The sequence below is a fragment of the Triticum aestivum genome, chromosome 7D, assembly GCF_018294505.1.
Source record: "Triticum aestivum cultivar Chinese Spring chromosome 7D, IWGSC CS RefSeq v2.1, whole genome shotgun sequence".
NCBI lineage: Eukaryota > Viridiplantae > Streptophyta > Magnoliopsida > Poales > Poaceae > Triticum > Triticum aestivum.
The window spans coordinates 253,313,747-253,326,819 of record NC_057814.1 but is presented as its reverse complement, the minus strand read 5'-3'; the positions used below and the strand labels follow the sequence as shown (position 1 = coordinate 253,326,819).

General features: G+C 39.9%; 1 protein-coding gene across 2 annotated transcripts; it reads right to left on the bottom strand.

Moving 5' to 3' along the window:
• Positions 1-4,541: 4,541 nt before the first annotated feature.
• On the bottom strand, positions 4,542-12,569 carry LOC123164282 (probable E3 ubiquitin-protein ligase ARI8). 2 transcript variants are annotated; one of them, XM_044581698.1, is made up of 15 exons: positions 12,196-12,569; positions 10,714-10,835; positions 10,101-10,203; positions 9,886-9,991; positions 9,045-9,217; positions 8,815-8,916; positions 8,605-8,693; positions 7,989-8,096; positions 7,804-7,894; positions 7,613-7,702; positions 6,560-6,607; positions 6,366-6,437; positions 6,170-6,263; positions 5,919-6,069; positions 4,542-5,156 (listed from the first exon to the last, which is right to left on the bottom strand). In XM_044581698.1, exons 1-15 carry the CDS (start codon positions 12,400-12,402, stop codon positions 4,898-4,900), a joined length of 1,815 nt encoding a protein of 604 aa, XP_044437633.1. In that variant the 5' UTR covers positions 12,403-12,569; the 3' UTR covers positions 4,542-4,897. The 2 variants fall into 2 exon arrangements, with proteins under 2 accessions (XP_044437633.1, XP_044437634.1); XM_044581699.1 differs by having other exon boundaries at positions 9,886-9,976; positions 12,196-12,568.
• Between the last annotated feature and the right edge of the window lie 504 nt (positions 12,570-13,073).

Below are 13,073 nucleotides of genomic sequence, written 5' to 3'. Positions count from 1 at the left end.
AAAGAAATGACAAGATGTGCACAAAAAATGCGCTTTTTTTAAATGTTGAGGATATCGCTTATCGTTATCGTCTCGGTCAGCTAGGGGTTAGAGATTAATCGAAAGTCGGCCGATTAATCGATTTTATCGATCAACAATTAATTGGATTTTTTGTTGCAAATCTCAGGTTTCCAACACTAAAATACGCTGTATTCAACACCAAAACAATATTTGACATAAGTGTTACCTTGCTTCCTAGCCTTTGAATCCTCGTAAAATGACAAACAAAATAGGACAACAATACATATTGTGTAACAAGGTCCACAAAACATAAGTAAACATAGTTTTTGCAAACATAGTGCTATGAATAGGTCTGATTTATCAGTAGATTCCCGATAAATCGCTTGTCAGAGCGATAAATCGGTCCAAAAGATAAACGGTGAAGATAAGGCATTATCTTATCGGTCAACACCCCCCCCCCCCAATTAGCGATAAATCGGAAGATTAATCGCTGAATCGGAAGATTTCTTGAACAGTGATTTATAAAATGTAAGAATAACCCTGTAAAAGGGAAGTTTCCTAAAAAGAAATAGATTAATGGCTTGGTATTACCCTTGAAGAATAAAGGAAATAAAATAAAACTAAAACTAAATCAAAATAAAGAAGATTTTGCAAGGAAGAATGAATTAGTGGCATTGTTATTACCCTTCCAGAAGAAAGAAAATGAAAAAAAAATTGCACATGGTTTACACATAAATTGCACGTTTCATAATATGCAAGAATAAACTTATAATACTGATTTTTTCCCCAAAAGAAAGTTTCCTAAGGAAGAATGAATTAGTGACATTGGTATTATCGTTTAAGAAGAAAGAAAATGAAAACAGGTAATGAAAAAATGTGCATCAAATGTACACAAAAAATTATGTGTTTATAATATGTAAGAATAAGTGTATAATATGCAATTTCCGTAAAAAAGAAGTTTCCTAATAAAAAATAGATTAATGGCTTAGTATTACCCTTAAAGAATAAAGAAAATAAAATAGAAACTAAACCAAAATCAAAATAACGAAGTTTTTCTAAGAAAGAATGAATTAGTGGCATTGTTATTACCCTTCCAGAAGAAAGAAATGAAAAAAATACACACATAAATTACACTTTTCATAATATGCGAGAACAAACTTATAGTGATACTGAAATTTTCTCCAAAAGAAAGTTTTCTAAGGAACAATGAATTAGTGACATTGGTATTACCGTTTAAGGAGAAAGGAAATGAAAAAAGGAAGTGACAAGATGTGCACAAAATTTACACAAAAATTATGTTTTTTATAAAATGTAAGAATAAGTGTATAATAGTGCAATTTCCGTAAAAATGAAGTTTCCTAAGAAAGAAATAGATTAATGACTTGGTATTACCCTTAAAGAATAACGAAAATAAAATAAAAACTAAAAAATAATCAAAATAATGAAGTTTTTATAAGGAAGAATAAATTAGTGGCATTGTTATTACCCTTCCGGAAGAAAGAAAATGAAAAAAATGCACAGAATTTACACATAAATTGCACTTTTCATAATATGGGAGAATAAACTAATAATACTGAAATTTTCGCCAAAAGAAAGTTTTCTAAGGAACAATGAATTAGTGACATTGGTATTACCGTTTAAGAAGAAAGGAAATGGAAAAAAAAAGGAAGTGACAAGATGTGCACAAAATTTACACAAAAATTACACATTTTTATAAAATGTAAGAATAAGTGTATAATAGTGCAATTTCCGTAAAAAGGAAGTTTCCTAAGAAAGAAATAGATTAATGGCTTGGTATTACCCTTAAAGAATAACGAAAATAAAATAAAAACTAAAAATAATCAAAATAATGAAGTTTTTATAAGGAAGAATAAATAGTGGCATTGTTGTTACCCTTCCGGAAGAAAGAAAATGCACAAAATTTACACATAAATTGCACTTTTCATAATATGGAAGAATAAACTAATAATACTGAAATTTTCGCCAAAAGAAAGTAGTAAGAAAGAATTAAAGAAGAAAGACAATAGACTAAAAGCTAAAACTAAGTAAGAATAATGAATTTTCATAGTTTATTATATTTTACACTTATTTGTATAATACTTGTGTCTATACATTCATATAAAAACAAACCGAGCAAAAAAACGAAAAGCAAAACCGAAAACACATGCAAATGTCAAAAATTAATTTGAACCATATCTCATATCCATGGTTCGTCCCAGTCTCACACATATGCACGCACACAACCTCTGTTTGTAAAGCGTCGCTTAAGCATCAGAGCGCCCTCCAGGCTTAAGGCGTCAAACTTGCCTTAGGCAGGTGTCTAAGGCGTCCGCCTTAGACATTAGAGCGTCTGAAGCGCCCGCTTAGGCGTCCTGGTTGGCGCTTCAGTGTAGAGCAGACGCTTTAGACTAGCCAGGCAGGGGCAAGAAATTTCAGGCGGGAAAACTAGACTGGGTGGGAACACAAGGGCGGAAAAACTGGGTCACATGTGAAACAGTTACAGGAGGGGGAAGAAAGAGAGAGAATCAAAACCACAGAGCGTGCCAGGCTTTCTGCTCCCTCCTCTCTCCTCTGGTGGCAGCTTCCTCCTCTCCGGCCACAGCTCCTCCCCCTCCTCTCCAGCTGCAGCTCCTCCCCCCTCCTCTGGTGCAACCCTCTTCCACCAGGCCAACAGCACAAGGTATGGCTCCTGCCCTCTGCATTCTCTTTTGGGAGAAGAGCAAGCGCAAAGAGGGTGGAATGGATAGATCTTGTGTGGGCTCTATAACCAACAGCTTATGGTATATATGTCTCACTAAATGGTTCTCTAATCTACTGCCCATTAGGTTAGGATCAGTCTAAAGCATCGCCTCACTTTACGCTTTAGCGCTTAAGCGGTGAGGCGCCCCCAGCGTCTCGCTTCGCTTTACCGCTTTAAAAACATTGCACACAACACCACACCATAAAAAAATAACATGCAGAAAATGAAAAGATAAAAAAAGATGTTGCACGTATACATGGAGGCATGGCACTGCATGCAGCCATGCATACAACTAGTCCAAAGCCTCTCACATGCATGCATAATCGTAGTAAAAAGAAAATCGACACCGATAAGAAAAGTCAACCGACTATTATATAGCTAAACTGCAAAAAGCTACTGCATCACACGTCATCCTTAAGTGCAGTTTTTTTAAACTGAGTCAAAAGCTTTGACTCCATCTCATTAATAAAGAAGGGCTTGAAACACGGTTTGAACTTTGGAGGTCCGTTACTCCTCCACAAGTGGCACAAAAACGCAAAAAAAACTACTCTCGCGACATATGCTAGAACTCAATTTCTTTGCCCCGTCGATCATCCGGTTCTTAGCCTTGCGCCACAATATTAGAAAGGCATGTGAGATTTACCTTGGAAGACCCTCACATTCCTCTCCGTACACCCAGACCACCAACATGAAAAGAGTGGTTGTCGCCTTGCATCGGTGTCCAGCGTGAAGGACCATCCTCTCCCACCACTCGCATCCTGGTCCAAGAGTCTATCTCTAACTCGTCCATGCGAAGCTAATTCTTGATCCCCACACCGTGATGGTGAACTTACATTTGAAGAGCAAGTGTGCCGTCGTCTCAGGTTCTCTCTTACAAAGCTGATAGTTCACGGTTAGGCCACCGTATCTTCTGAAGCTCGTCGGCCGCCCACAGTCCACACCATGTTCTGAGCATGAGCCAAGCGAAAAATTTGCACTTTGGAGGGGCCTAGTTGTTCTACACGACGGTTCTCATGTTAGTCCAGGTGGCCCCGACAAACAGCGCCATGTAGGCCGAGACCCCGGAGGCGTGAACTGACATACAATGTCTTTGGAGTCCCCCAGTGAGTTGCATGTGCTGAATTTTCTCCCAAAGAACATGAAATTGTTGAAGGTGCAATACTGCAAAGCCATTCAAGATGCTACACATGTGATTATGCATAGCGTCCTACATGGTGCTGACCGGAACGACAAACGGCATGATGTGGTGGGTGGTCTGCGGTGTGAGGACTGACGTAACAAAATCAGCTCTCCCCATGGACATGATGAGTCTGCCCTACCATGGAACCAGGTGCTGAAAGTCGGTCATACCCCTGTTGGTGCATAGAGTTGAGATCTCATATGAGTACTTGCATCTTTCTCTCCTCGAAAACATGAACTAAAAGTGCAAGTCTATAACAATAATTTTCGTGACACCCACTAAAAGATTTGCAGGCACAAAAAGAACTCGCTGGTTTGCTGTTCACTTCCTCAAGCTGGTCAGTGCTCCCCAATTTCATAGTGTGAATTATTACATTCCGTTCAAACAAGTCTTTGTCCAAGACTTTCTCCATTAATATTTGGCTTATATGATATAAGTTCACTACTCCCTCCGCTTTAAATATGTCTCTTTAGTGATTTCAATATGAACTACATACAGATATATGTAAACGTATTTTAAAGTAGTCTATATTGGAATCTCTACGAACACTTACATTTAGGAACAGAGGTAGCACCAGTAAATGTTTTGGAAACAACAATTTCAGGCCACATAGATCACACATTCCCCACAAAAAGAAATCATATATTAATAAAACAATTCTTGGTAAGTCTTAACCTAATATGTTTTAGGTTAGGAGAAACGAAGGGAGCAAGGTGGATGGAACCGCAGAAGAAGCCCACCACACTACACCTATTCGTAACCAATATTTACAACACAGGGGCAAAAGCACATTGACATTGTAACCAATGCTATCCGTTGGGATCTACATAAAACATAGGACGGACCTTCGACCTTTCTTATGTACACCTTTGCATCCGTTGAGAGCTCTGCTTCACCTTCTAAAGCATAAGCACACACATGTTTTCATGCGCTTTGAGCTTCTTGGGTCACTGCCTTTTGAGCAGTTTATTAATCTACTAGTACCGCTGCTTATCACAGGCAGTACACGCATCCGCAGAAGAGGGATTCAGAAATGTGCAGCGCTCGCATGGCCAAGTATCATCAGAATGGTCCGAAGATGATCTGGACGGCTGCTTCTTCGCCACTTTGCCTTTAGCTCCTGCTTTCTTCGAGTTGGTGGCCTTGCTTGAGGTTGCAGCCTCTCCGGCACACTGGACATCCTCCAACCCATCTTCCAATGCTCGAACAAGGTTCTCAAAGTAATTCCGAGTTATACTGCAGCACAACATTAGCATATAAGCACATTACAATGGCCATCTATGAGCATGGAAACATGTTGCTCAGACAAAATGTCATTGCATAAATGCGTTGCACAGAGAACACTAATCAGAATTAGCATGACCAGTGAATCAGAGAAGCCTAGTTGATTCATCCATCCAAATGCCTTTCATGTACCACTATTTTGATGAATTTGGGCTCTCGCAATGTTATCTAATAGAATCAACAATTTCAAAGAGCATCAGCATCCTTAGCACCCAAAAAATTAGGTCGACACATCAGCCTTCTCCCACCATTCAACCCTATAAACTTCTTTTACAACATCTGCTAGCACCACCTGTAGTGCTAAGAATTTTAAATTATTTATCGTTTAAACTACACAAAAGTTAATCAAAAGTACTTTATTTAGCTTAGCGTGGGTGCTAGACTGCTAGCTTCTCTTTATCTGCACCTACTCTCCCAACCCTAAACAACGATGCTAGACAATTCCTCTCACTTTTACCATCTGTTTAGCACCAAGAGATGTGCATGCTAATCTAAACAGATATATTGGTTGCGCTTCTAGAATAAGCTGGGTAGGGGGTAGCTAATTCCAGCTTATTCTAGAAGCCAGCAAAAGAACTGGCCCTTAGTCAAGTTCAGTTCAACTTTCAAAGAGAGAATAAGCTCCGATGAGCAGAAGAGAAAACTAAAGGAAGAAGAACCAACATATATTAACTAGAATAACACAACGATGTGAAGACTGCAAGTCTGTAATACCTTGTCAGACCAGCAAGCTTCACACGGAATTCACCAAATTCAGCTGGTGAAGGATGATCTTCAGTAGTATCATGTTTTGAGAATGGCAAAAACGCTAGCAGGTCTTTCTCAGCACACTGATGGAGACGTTCCAAACCAGACTCAGCTTCACCTGTGAACATTTAGGGTTACAGAAGTTCTAAGATTTTTGCAAGCATGTGAAAAACCTTCAGAATTATGGACGACTTTCGTAAATGCACAGAAATAGCAACCTTGCAGATACTCAAAAAATCCACTCTTGACCTTATCCTCGAGATAATAGCCATACGCATACGTCCATTGGAGCACTCGCCTGCATTCTATAATCTGTAATGCAGTGTAGTGATGCATCATCAGATATAAGAAGATTTGCTGAGTACATAGTGTCAAAAGTCTGTTTGACCATAACATAAAACTATGACATCAAACCTGTGACCAAGCTTCAATAATGAACTTCAGTTGTGTCTCCGGTATTCCATAAATCTCAGTTAACTTTGCAAGCTTTAGCACACAAGAGAAACAAAATTTGCGTTACATAAAAGAGCAAATCAGGAAAGAACAAACAGAAAAACTCAGATCTAGAGCACTAAAGGCAGTGCCAATAACATAATGTAGATCCTTACTTGTTCCTTTTCCGCCTTTTGCAGATCTGCTATTGCCTTTTGCCTCGACTGTCAATAGACACATCAGCACCACAGAAACTTAATATAGTTGAAAAAAGACTTCATCTAACCATTCATCATAGACATGCCCAACAGATTAAAAAAAATGTTTGCCAACTGGTCAGGTAATACACACGACAATGCAAGTTGAAAAAATATTTGGTTTTATTGGGACTTGGGTTAGTGCTCCAACCAAGTATAATCATGGACACAATACTTACTCATCAGAAGAAGCTCACGAAAAGGACAAGCCTCAACGAAGCTAAAGAGATGGTCCTGAGAAGATGCTAACAGCTGAAGGGTGTTGGTTGTTTTTCAAGAGAGTTAGGGCAGTTGTCTGTATTTGACATGGTTCTTTCATAAGATGACCTTTTTACCAGCCTAATTTGTTTAGGATGTCTGATGAAACAAGGTTGCAAGAGTTACAACTTTGGTAATACTCCCTCCACCCAAAAAATGTAAGGTGTTTGACTTTTCAGACCCTAAAGCATGATTATGTGACTGATTTTCAATTGTGATATTCCTAAAAACTGTAATTTGTGAGACTAAGTGTTCCAGAAACTTTTGGACATATTGGTAGCTAAAATCTTAGAACCTTAACTGCATTTGTAGAATGATATGCCTACTTTTTTCTGTACAGAGAAATTATCAAGTACGGTGATGCCAGAGTCTGTCTCCCATCTAGTATCTCATTTTTTGTCTTCTTTGGTTAGATTACTGCACCGACAGCTGTAGCTGCGGCTTTGTAATGTAGCTGAATAGCACATTCTAAAATGCATGGGTAACGCAATAGTTGTCCAGATAGGTGAGGAGGTTAGAAAACATAAAGGTAACTCATGACCATGAGAGTAATGCAAGCCGCATTTGTGGATAATGCAATACTTGTCCAGGTACGTGAGACGGGTAAAAGATATAGAGGTAACTCATGAGCAGGAGAATAATGCAAGCTGCATGTGTGGTAATCATAGAAACAGAGAAACTCATAGACACCAAACTTAAGTATCTTGAACATACTGTCTGATTAGATGCCCAGCGTTCATAGTAGTGCATATATCTCTCAAGTGAGTGTTTAGCCCTTTCCCTCCTTGCTTCAGCCTCATCATACTGCAACATAACTAATTAGGTTAAGGAAGAGAAATAAACAATACAGAGAACCACACAGGGCCATAAAAATAGGGTACAGATACATAGTCGAAAAAACGTACAACTCCCTCTTTCTTTGCCGATTCATAGCGATTGCAAGCATAAAAGCCACCAGTCCTCTCGCCATGTTCTATCCATGAACCCAGACATAACCTAAAATGTTTGAAGAAAATCAAATGACAAGCATGAAAACATGATAAACTGTAAATCTCAACGCCTTTCATCAAGAATGGGCAGTGAAATATACCAGCAAAACTCAAATTTGCAAGGAGGTGTGCAAGTCATATGCATGCATCCCTGGTTCTTCTCTATCGGTCGTTGGCATTTTGGACAGGGCTTAGAATTAGCCAGTATCCTGAAAATGAGCACCCATGACATGTTAAGCCAGCTGATATGATTTAAAGCAACATAAATACTCATTAGCGCACTTATGGGCTAACTCCCATTCATCATGTTGATACACCAACCAATTTAATGGTATATGCTCCTGCTATTACTAACATATATAGCAGTATCTTCACTTGTGCCTCTATTGCTCAGTTCAGATTTTTCAAATAAATGGCAGAACACGTCGATTGAATAAATGAACGAATGAACCGCTTCCAAGTGTCCACTAACAAAAAAACAAAGTAGGCAACCAGAAACCACTGAGGCCCTGTTTGGTTTTTTAAATTATTAGGTAAGAAAATGGAAAATGTGAACAGATCATGTATCAACCAACCTGCCCTACAGTCCACACAAAATCAGGAAACTGCTTACATAATAATCTATTTATCTGAACTGGCCACTAGCAGCGCAAACATAGTATTTGAGGTGAAGGATAAGAACACATCAAATATTACTATACTGAGCAAGTAACCAACCAGTTCATATTTTCAGATTCAGCGCTGTTCTTCAGAATCCACTTAGAAACAGTATCACAGTTCACTGGTCTGTGAGCTTCTTCTGTGCACTGGAAACATAGAACGAGCATTAGTGAATCCAAGCATGTATTATCACTAGAACCAATAAAAGATTCGCTAGGAAAAACAGAAGCAACAGGTTGATAGGAAAATGGAAGCAGTAGCACTCACATTCCAGCAAAATCGGAATGTGCAGTTACATGAGACATCATAGTTTACATCACTAACAAATTCCACTGCACATGTACAGTCAGGAGCTGGACACCATTTCGTCTGCACAAAATAATTAAGATTACATAAATGTGTAACATAAAAAGTACATAATATCAGAATTGCTAATGTACCTGCAAGTATAAAGTATAAACAAGATAGTCCCCCAAATAATTGTAAGAACAACTTACCTTCTTGCGACTTTCCACATATGCACGCAAGGCAAATCGTGCGTACTTCTCTTTATCTTCGTGTTTGCCTAATTTATTTATCATGCCTTGAAGAACAATAGCACTGCACGATGGATCAGGGCATCGCAATGACAAACATCCCGGACCCTGACTTACAGCAGCGCTGATATAACCTACAAATTTTAACTTAATTATCAGAAGTTACATAACAAAGACTGAAACGGAGAGATAAGTGTGAAACAGGAGAGTTGAATAGTACTCCCTCCGTTCCAAATTACTCGTCGCATAAATGGATGTATCTAGAACTAAAATACATCTAGATACATCCATACCTGCGACAAGTAATTTGGAACGGAGGGAGTAGCATCATAGGACCAAAAATTAACTGACATTAACATTGCACGCACGTGAAAGATCTTGTGTGCTGTTGAAACCTTTAAATCTTAACCTTCACAGCAGGATATATCACCAAACTGTGCCTAATGCATATCTATCTAAAACAAAAGGATGCAAAGTAGAATACTTCGAACCTTCAGGTTCTTTAAAGAAAATCAAAAGTAATCCTTTTATGTCCTACTCATAATATCATCATGTCTTAAGCACAGACACATGTCAAACATTACTCAAATCACAGCCACCAAAACAAAATAAATTTGGGAAAGCCAACAAGGCGAAATTAAATAATTTTGTAGTAAGTGTGCTATGCATGCTTACCTACAACTGCATGAAAGAACTGGTACTCAGAAAGTCAGAAGCAGGGAACAGACAGTAATGTGACAAGACGTTCAAGCACACACACACACACACACACAGAGAGAGAGAGAGAGAGAGAGAGAGAGACCTTCCCAACATTCATGGCAATACAAATGAGCACAGCCCGCAGAACTCATCATATCTGAAGAGTACCCTTCAAAACATATTCCACAAGTTAGCTGCAACCAAAACAACTGTCAGAGGTTAGAAAATGGTATACATACATCCAGAGCCAATGGGGCATCATGACCCTGATCCGACATAGGAAACAGAAGTACCAATATTTTAACAAATAGTACATACCTTCCTCAAGTTATGAAAATCAGTTCCATTCATAAGTAAGCCAACAATACCACGGACTTTGTCTTCATCAGAAAACCATTCATCACTCACCTTGCTGATGTCCCTGAATAAAGAACTAAAACGTATCAACAGAGAACAAGTACAAATAAACAACATTACTTCCAAATAGTACCAAAAGATCCAACTCTTCAATTTCCAACCACCAAGCAAGAAAAGTGTGCGCATTGCCTTAAGTAAAACTTTACAATCAAGGTGAAATGAGTAAATTCAAAGAACGTAAGCCACAAAAAAAAATTAAAAAAAATCAATGTCTGGTGTTTAGAACTTTAGAGCCAAGATGTACAGATAAAAAGGCACAATTATAGGATTATTCTCGAGAGGATATTTTTGCAGGAACAGTTGCGGGCTCTATCTAAAACTACACTACAAATTTTTTAAATACCAATCAGGTGGTATGCTCGTAGAGCATCTCTAGAAGTGGTAGAAAGTTAGAAAGAGATTATAACCATAGAATATTATGTTTAGATGTGACATACGCAGTTGAGTAGCCTGTGTATTGCAGAGCACAATCCAAATATTACTAAGAGTTACTGGACTGAGATAACAAACTGACCATTTATAGTGGTGAAGAAGGACAGATGCTTCTTCCCTTGGAATCATCAGTAATGCAGATACCTCGCTTATATCTTCCTCTTGGCGTTCAGATATATCCTTTTCGGTTAAAACAATGTATCTCTGTAGATAGCAGGAACAAAAATTCTTTTAGAGAACTCAAGCATATAGAATGAAGCAATATGACATGGAAGAGTAATGCAACAGGGGAACGCAATGCCAGCTTTTAATAAATCATGTAAAGAAAGAACAGCTTAATTTTCCAGAAAAAACACAGTATCCAACTGGTTCTCCAGCTCAGGACAGAAAGTTATCGAATCAGCATCCTATTATCAAGCATCTAAAGGTTAACATATATCATGAATTCGTACAGCTATTGGATGTGCCCAAGCATAACTCTTGCCTGCTGAACACTAGGCAGAGCCCGTAGAAGCAGTGCGTCCCTGATCAAGCTATAATCATCCATTACATAGACAGAACGAGCAAACTACAGAAATAGACAGAGCTACAAGCCTGCAACCCATCTCACTGCTTACTAATGACAAATCTGATCCACTAACTGATATGGTATTCACCAATCATATCACAAGTAAATCAAGCATTATCTCGTGCATCATTTGTGTTTCATCATCAATTTGCAACAGAACAGTATCACAAGTAAATCAAGCATTATCCCGTGCATCATTTGGGTTTAATCATCAATTTGCAACAGAACAGCGACTGTTGGAACTGAATCCCTCGGCTCCCTCCCTCCCCTCCCTCTCCCTCCCTCTCTCTCTCTCTCTCTCCCTCTCTTTCTCTCCCTCCCTCTCTCCCTCTCTCAGTTGTTTCTCACAACACGCACAAGTACACAAGTACTACGATCTGTTTGGTGATTTGCTGCCTCGCACAGCCAAAGCCTGTTTCCTTCTTTTCTTTTGGTGATGTGATTGCTGCAGCTGGCTAAGCTTTCCCCCTTATCTATAAGGACGGAGGGAGTAGTACAGAACCAACTTAGTGGCTTTGTTACAGCCCAAGACTTCTTGCCTTGACCCACTGAATTGTAGACAAGAACTTGACTCGCTATCTTACTCCTTATTAAGGAAAAGACTTGACTCATTGACTAACTAAAAGCGACAGCTACAAGCAGGCCAAGCCAGCTCTAACAAAGGCTAACAGTTTGGCAATGAACATCAATGCTCCTTGAAAAATCACCCACATTCAAATGGCAAATCTCATTAATCGTCACACCCCGCAAGGGCATCTAACCCCTTTAGTTTTAGCAACCGTTCTCCCAAGAGAACCGCTCCATTCAGCATCAGGCAACAGGCCACCGCTCACCGCTAAAGCAGCCAAGAACTAACCAAGAACTGTTCACCTTTCCGAATGGATGTGTTTTTTTAACCCGTCTGGTCTCAAACCCTAACAATCCCCAAAAAGGCGAAAGCACCACGGAAGCAAGGGCCCGATCTGTGCGGCCATATGGATTGATTCACCGGCTCACCTGCTCGCGCGTGGAGACGGCCTCGTCGCTCCCCTCGGCCTCCCGGCCCTCGTAGTCTCCAGCCGATACATCCTCGTCGCCGGAGGCGCCGCCGCCGCCGCTGGCGTCCCCGTCGTCGCCCTCACCCTCGTCGCTGTAGTAGTAGTAGTCCTCGTCGTCCACCATCTCCTCGTCGCTGGCGACGGGCATCTCGGAGTCGGAGTCCATTGCGCTTGCCAAGTCCGATGATCGGCGGATCCGGCAGGGGCGCGAAGGGGTAGGAGGTAGGGTTCCGGCGAGGTGGGCGGGGCGGGGGTAGGAGGCGGTGAGGAAGATGTGCGAGGCGAGACCGATGGAGTTGCGTGGGCGAGTCGGCAGCGGTACCGTGGTGGTGGTGGGTTTTTTAATTAGTCTTTTCGGGTTTTCCGAAGGGCCGGAGCCGGAGAGTATTGCAACTAGTACGGTCACTCTGTCTTTGTGTCGGTATCGGAGTAGTATGCGTTTCGATCGTAACTCTTGTAAGATTTATCCGTTTGTCTAATTCATATCTAGATGTTTTTTAAGGATGTCACATTTAAACTCCCATAAATAACACAGCAATAAGGACTAAAAAATCTGGGATAAAAAAATAGACCACAAACATAGTGGATACAAGGTTAGATATAACATAATTATTTCACATCTAGATGTGTTCTAGACAGACCCAAAGTTTATTGCCACTGCAAACGAAAGATTGAGTTCTTGTTATGATGCTTTCATAGCTGAAGCAATAACAGTTAGATTCGAACTGAACTTGGTACGTATGGTCGGTTGCAGCAAGATTGAAGTGGCCTCGGATAATGAAGGGGTTGTCAATGTTCTTAATGAAGGTGGCTCGAATTCAGTAGCAAGTGCCATTA

What these genes read in the sequence shown, in the direction of transcription:
- LOC123164282 (XM_044581698.1), bottom strand. Translation starts at nt 12,402, where the DNA reads ATGGACTCCGACTCCGAGATGCCCGTCGCCAGCGACGAGGAGATGGTG. An exon ending in GCTGGGCATCTAATCAGACA is followed by an intron (nt 6,608 to 7,612) that starts GTATGTTCAAGA and finishes GTCTATTGACAG; the next exon opens with TCGAGGCAAAAGGCAATAGC. An exon ending in AAAAGGCGGAAAAGGAACAA is followed by an intron (nt 6,438 to 6,559) that starts GTAAGGATCTAC and finishes TGTGTGCTAAAG; the next exon opens with CTTGCAAAGTTAACTGAGAT.